We start from the raw sequence: 6405 nt of genomic DNA, 5'->3' as shown, positions 1-6405 counted from the left end.
TCTATATCATTCTAAAAATTTGTCCATTTCAACCAAGTTGTTAAATTTGTATTTTACCCCCTTATATTCTCTTACATTTGCAAAATATTCACTTTTATTCTTTTCATTTATTTAGGGTCAGTAATGATTTTGTAATTTTTTTTTCTTTTTTTTTTCTCTCTTTGTTATTCTAGCTAAAGATTTGTCAGTTCTGTTAATTTTTTCCAAAACACCAGCTTTTTGTTTTATCAGTTTTTCTCTATTATTTTTTTTCTATTTCACTTACTTACACTCTAATCTTTACTATTTTCATCCTTTTTCTTGTTTTGGATTTAGTTGGCTCTTCTTTTTGCAGATTCTTAAAGTAGAAACTGCTTCTTTTCTAATCTAGATGTTTAAAGCTACAAATTCCCCTGTAAATACTGCTTTTACTACATCCCCAAAATTTTGGTATGTTGAATTTTCTTTTTTATTAAGTTAAAAAGATGAATAATTTTTCTTGTGATTTCTTCTTTGACTCATGGGTTATGCCTAAATGTGTTGTTTAATTTCCAAATATTTGGAGATTTCCCAAATTTCTACCTACCCTCAATCCTTAGGCTATGATTTTTCCTGTGGTCATGTATGGATGTGAGAGTTGGACTGTGAAGAAGGCTGAGTGCCGAAGAATTGATGCTTTTGAACTGTGGTGTTGGAGAAGACTCTTGAGAGTCCCTTGTACTGCAAGGAGATCCAACCAGTCCATTCTGAAGTAGATCAGCCCTGGGATTTCTTTGGAAGGAATGATGCTAAAGCTGAAACTCCAGTACTTTGGCCACCTCATGCGAAGGGTTGACTCATTGGAAAAGACTCTGATGCTGGGAGGGATTGGGGGCAGGAGGAGAAGGGGACGACAGAGGATGAGATAGCTGGATGGCATCACTGACTCAATGGATGTGAGTCTGAGTGAACTCTAGGAGTTGGTGATGGACAGGGAGGCCTGGCGTGCTGCGATTCATGGGGTCGCAAAGAGTTGGACACGACTGAGCAACTGAACTGAACTGAACTGATTATATAGAATATTAATCTGAAGTTATTATGGATGCATTTTCTATTTATTTTCATTGGTCTTAAGTTTGTGCTTGTTCTTGCTATTGTTGTCCAGACAACACAAAATTTTACCAGTGTATTTAATCACACTTACTCTATATATTTCTTGCAAAGTCTTCTGAATATGTGTCTCTTCTTGTTTGTGCACTTCCTCCAAAATGTCTTAAATTTTTTATTATAAGAGTCTTCATACTTCTAAGAAAGTAAAAATGATAGTAAAATGAACATCAATATATCCCTCCCCCATAACATTTTTAAACAGTTTGCTTTATGTATTAGGTTAAACAATTCAAAATCCTTCCATTGATATTTCAGTTTGTCCTTCCTTTTCAGCTCCCCAGAGATATTTGTAATGTGGTTCTTAGTACAGCAAGCATTTTGAAACTTTGTCGCCTGAGAATTTTTTAAACGACAGTTGATTTAAAATGTTGTGTTACTTTATAGCATGGTGATTATTTTCTTTTTCAGATTATATTCCATTATAGGTTATTACAAATTATTGAATATAATTCCCAGTCCTATACAGTAAATCCGTGTTGCTTATCTATTTATGTGTAGTAGTTTGTATCTGTTAATCCTATATTCCTAATTTGTCTATCCCTCACTCCCCTCTTTGGTAACCATAACTTTGTTTTCCGTCTGTGAGTCTGTTTTGTATATAGATTCACTTGTATTATTTTTTAGATTTCAGATATAAATGGTATCATATAATATTTATCTTTATCTGTCTGACTTACTTCACTAAGCATAATATTCTCTAGGTCTGTCCATGTTGCTGCAAATGGCCATACTTCATTCTTCGTTAGGACTGAGTATTATGCCATTGTATATATGTATGCCACATCTTCTTAAATCAGTTGTCTGTTGATAGGCACTTGGATTGTTTCCGTGTTTGGGGTTTTGTAAATCATGCTACTTTGAACATTGGAGCATGTGTATCTTTTCAAATTAGAGTTTATTTTTTTCCCAGATAATATGCTTAGGAGTGGGATTGCTGGATTATATAGTAGTTTTATTTTTAGTTTTTAAGGAACCTCCATACTATTTTGCACAGTGACTATACCAATTTACAGTCCCACCAACAATGCAGGATGATTCCCTTTCCTGATATATTTTTTTCACTCTTTTCACATTTGAAAGATAGTTCAGGTCAGTCACTCAGTCATGTCCAACTCTTTGTGGCCCCATGAACCGCAGCATGCCAGGCCTCCCTATCCATCACCAACTGCCGGAGCTTACTCAAACTCATGTCCATCAAGTCGGTGATGCCATCCAACCATCTCATCCTCTGTCGTCCCCTTCTCCTCCTGCCTTCAGTCTTTCCCAGCATCAGTGTCTTTTCCAGTGAGTCAGTTCTTCACATCAGGTGGCCAAAGTATTGGAGCTTCAGCTTCAGCATCATCCTTCCAATGTATATTAAGGACTGATTTCCTTTAGGATTGACTGGTTGGATCTCCTTGCAGTCCAAGGGACTCTCAAGAGTCTTCTCCAACACCACAGTTCAAAAGCATCAATTCTTTGGCACTCAGCTTTCTTTATGGTCCAACTCTCACAACCATACATGACTACTGGACAAACCATAGCTTTGACGATATGGACCTTTGTCAGCAAAGTAATGTCTCTACTTTTTAATACACTGCTAGGTTGCTTATAGCTTTTCTTCCAAGGTGCAAGCATCTTTTAATTTCATGGCTGCAGTCACCATCTGCAGTGATTTTGGAGCTCAAGAAAATAAAGTCTATCACTGTTTCTATTGTTTCCCCATCTATTTTGGCATGAAGTGATGGGAACAGATGCCATGATCTTAGTTTTTTGAATGGTAAGTTTTAAGTCAGCTTTTTCACTCTCCTCTTTCACTTTCATCAAGATGCTCTTCAGATCCTCTTCCATTTCTGCGGTAAGGATGGTGCTGCTGCTACGTCGCTTCAGTCGTGTCCGACTCTATGCGACCCCAGAGACAGCAGCCCACCAGGCTCCCCCGTCCCTGGGATTCTCCAGGCAAGAACACTGGAGTGGGTTGCCATTTCCTTCTCCAGTAAGGATGGTATCATCTGCATATCTGAGATTATTGATATTTCTCCCGGCAATCTTGATTCCAGCTTGTGCTTCATCCAGCCCAGCATTTCGCATGATGTACTCTGCATGTAAGTTAAATAAGTAGGGTGAGAATATACAGCCTTGACATACTCCTTTACCAATTTGGGACCAGTCCATTGTTCCATGTCTGGTTCTAACTGTTGCTTCTTGACCTGGAGGTCAAGATTTCTCAGGAGGCAGGTAAGGTGGTCTGGTATTCCCATCTCTTTAAGAATTTTGAAAGACAAGCTGGCTGTATATAAAATTATAGGTTCAAAGTTATTTTCCTTAGTACTTAAGAAACACTGCTCCATTGTCTTCTTGTGCCCAGTGTTGTAGCTGAGGGGTCTAGCATCAATCTAACACTGTTAAAATTTTCTCTTTGGTTTTGATGTGTTTTTTTCTGTTTTTGTTTGCTGTTGTTGTTATTGCAGTTTTGGCCACACTGTTTGTGGGATCCTCGTTCCCCAAACAGGGCTCTCAAAAGGGAAAGCGTGGAGTCCCAACCACTGGACCACCAGAGAATCCCCTCTCTGGTATTTTTAAATTTTACCATCTAGTGGGCTTTCCTTTCTCTCTTTTATTTTCCACTCTATGGCCTTTTCAATCTGGTCATTCATTCTTTTTAAACCTGAAAAAAAAATTAGATCCTTTGTTCTTCAAATGTATTCCTCTTTTCAGTTTCATTTTCTCCCGGATTCCTGTTGCATGGGTGTGGGCATTCTACTTCTATCCTCCTTATTTCTTCAACTTAATTTTTTATCTTCTCATTCTTCAATGAGTCCTTCTTAAAGTGTTTCTCAATATGATATTCTAATCTATTTTTATCAGTTATATATCTCATTTATTGTGTTCTTTATTTCAGCTCTTGCCTTTTTCATATCTAATACTTTCCTTTGATTCTTGTAAGTGTTTTCTTGTTTTTCTTTTACACTGCTAATATATCTTTTGTGTATTTATAGAACTGATTTGAAATCCTTAGTCCATCTCTACTAAAGAATACTGCTGCTTCTCTCCTACTGTTTCTGATCTTATATGTTGTGATTTTATTTTTCTTTTGGTTTAATTTTACTCTGTGAGTGTCTCAACATTTTTGGCTTGTGAACCCCTATTCCCTGGGGGTATTTACTGTTCTACCCTGTACTGCATTTGAGGGAAGGACAGAAGGCCATTCAGTGTCTGCCAGCCTATTAACTTCAAGGAGAGGACAGGGTTTCAGATCTCAACTGGAGTACCCCAGGCATCACACAGTCACAGGTCAGCACTCCTGCTTGTTTGCATTTGGTCCCCAAACTCCCTGGGTTCTTGATTTCACTTTCTACCCTGTGCTGAAAGGAAGCTCCTCTATTGATTTGAGGGAGGGGCCAGCCTGGGAATTTGGAGAGCAAAAGATGGGGTGAGGGGTTGCTCAAAAACAGTTGTTCCCCAAGTTTATCAACTTTTGACCCTGGCAGGGCTTTATGCTGCCCTTTGTTCATCCCCATAGACACCCTGACTGGTGGTCTGAGCCACTGCATCTGCAGTTCTGCAACAAAGAATAAACAATGCTCATCCAATGCAAAGATGTGGACGAGGCAAGAGCAAAACATCAATCACTTCTCCACACCTGTGGTCAGTTAATCTTTGACAACAGAGGCAAGAATATACAATGGAGAAGAGACAGTCTCTTCAGCAAGTGATGTTGGGAAAGCTGGACAGCCAGATGTATATCAATGAAAATTTATTTGATTGATTTGAACAATTCCTTCAATTTAAACATTCCTTCACACCATATACAAAAATAAACTCAAAATGGCTTAAAGTCTTAAGTATATAAGCATATATGTGATACCATAAAACTAGAAGAAAACAGGTAAAACATCATCTGGCATAAATTGTAGCAATATTTTCTTAGGTCAGTCTCCCAGGATGATAGAAATAAAAGCCAAAATAAACAAATGAAGCCTAATCAAACTTACAAGCTTTTGCACAGCAAAGGAAACCATAAACAAAATGAAAAGACAACCAGTGGAGCAGGAAAAAATATTTGCAATTGATGGGACCAACAAAGGCTTAATTTCCAAAGTATGCAAACTCCTCGTACAACTGAATAACAAAACAGACACCCGGAACAAAAAAATGGGCAGAAAAGCTAAACAGACGTTTCTCCAAAGAAGACAGGCAGCGCGCCGGAAGATGGCTGAGCAGGTGACCAAGTCAGTGCTGTTCGTGTGTCTGGGTAACATCTGTCAATCACCCATCGCAGAAGCGGTTTTCAGGAAACTTGTAACTGATCAAAACATTTCAGATAATTGGAGGATAGACAGTGCAGCGACATCCACGTATGAACTAGGAAACCCTCCTGATTATCGGGGGCAGGCTTGCATGAAGAAGCATGGTATCCCCATGAGTCACGTTGCCCGGCAGGTTACCAAAGAAGACTTTGCCACTTTTGATTATATACTATGTATGGATGAGAGCAATCTGAGAGATATGAATAGAAAAAGTAATCAAGTTAAAAACTGCAGAGCGAAAATCAAACTACTCGGGAACTATGATCCACAAAAACAACTTATCATTGAAGATCCCTATTATGGCGACAACGCTGACTTTGAGGCCGTCTACCAGCAGTGCGTGCGGTGCTGCAGGGCCTTCCTGGGGAAGGTTCGCTGACCCGGCCTTCCCGCTGTGGCCCAGGCTCGTCCCCCGAGGCCGTGTGTCAAGTGTCAAGAGTGTCACCGTTCGGAGCCAAGGCCGCAGCCCTCTTGTAGATGGAACTCAGTCTTTGTGTTTGGCGAAAGAGTAAATAAAAAAATCTTTGATTCAGATAGTTTATGGGATAAGAGTTCCTTAGACTAGCTAAACCTCCCACTATGCCCCAGTTACAAAAACAGTGGAACAATCGAAGTAGTGGAGCAGCACAGTAGACCATAGTGAAGTGAAGTGAGACGCCCCTCGGGAGCCTGCACTGCCCCTCCCTCTGTGGACTGGCCCTGCCCTCACCGCCTCGACGGAGCCTGGCGCCCCGCGGTGGTGAGTTGCCACTGGCTGGCAGTGCGCAAGCGCACACTCTCAGGCCAGGAAGGAGCGAGGCTCGTGGGATTCATCCTTAGCACCTTCACTCCGTCTTAGTTTGTGTCTGTGCAGTTCATTTCATGAGGAAGTCACCTTATGTGCTCCCATTTGAACCCGTTTGCCTCTGGAAATGTAGTTATATCCAGGAGAAGGGCGAGTGTGAGGGTTTATCTTATGGTCAGTTGGGGGACTGTGTCTGCTTCTACA

General features: G+C 40.1%; 1 protein-coding gene across 1 annotated transcript; it reads left to right on the top strand.

Annotated features, from left to right (window-relative positions):
• The first annotated feature begins 5288 nt into the window (after positions 1-5288).
• On the top strand, positions 5289-5811 carry LOC109565712 (low molecular weight phosphotyrosine protein phosphatase). Its single transcript, XM_019969619.2, has one exon. It carries the CDS (start codon positions 5320-5322, stop codon positions 5794-5796), a length of 477 nt encoding a protein of 158 aa, XP_019825178.2. The 5' UTR covers positions 5289-5319; the 3' UTR covers positions 5797-5811.
• The last annotated feature ends 594 nt before the right edge of the window (positions 5812-6405 follow it).

The sequence above is a fragment of the Bos indicus genome, chromosome 11 (genome assembly GCF_029378745.1).
Source record: "Bos indicus isolate NIAB-ARS_2022 breed Sahiwal x Tharparkar chromosome 11, NIAB-ARS_B.indTharparkar_mat_pri_1.0, whole genome shotgun sequence".
Classification (NCBI taxonomy): Eukaryota; Metazoa; Chordata; class Mammalia; order Artiodactyla; family Bovidae; genus Bos; species Bos indicus.
The sequence above is the reverse complement of the archived record's forward strand: the minus strand, read 5'-3'. Positions and strand labels throughout refer to the sequence as shown.

Coding starts and splice junctions, on each gene's coding strand:
- LOC109565712 (XM_019969619.2), top strand. CDS start 5,320: ATGGCTGAGCAGGTGACCAAGTCAGTGCTGTTCGTGTGTCTGGGTAAC.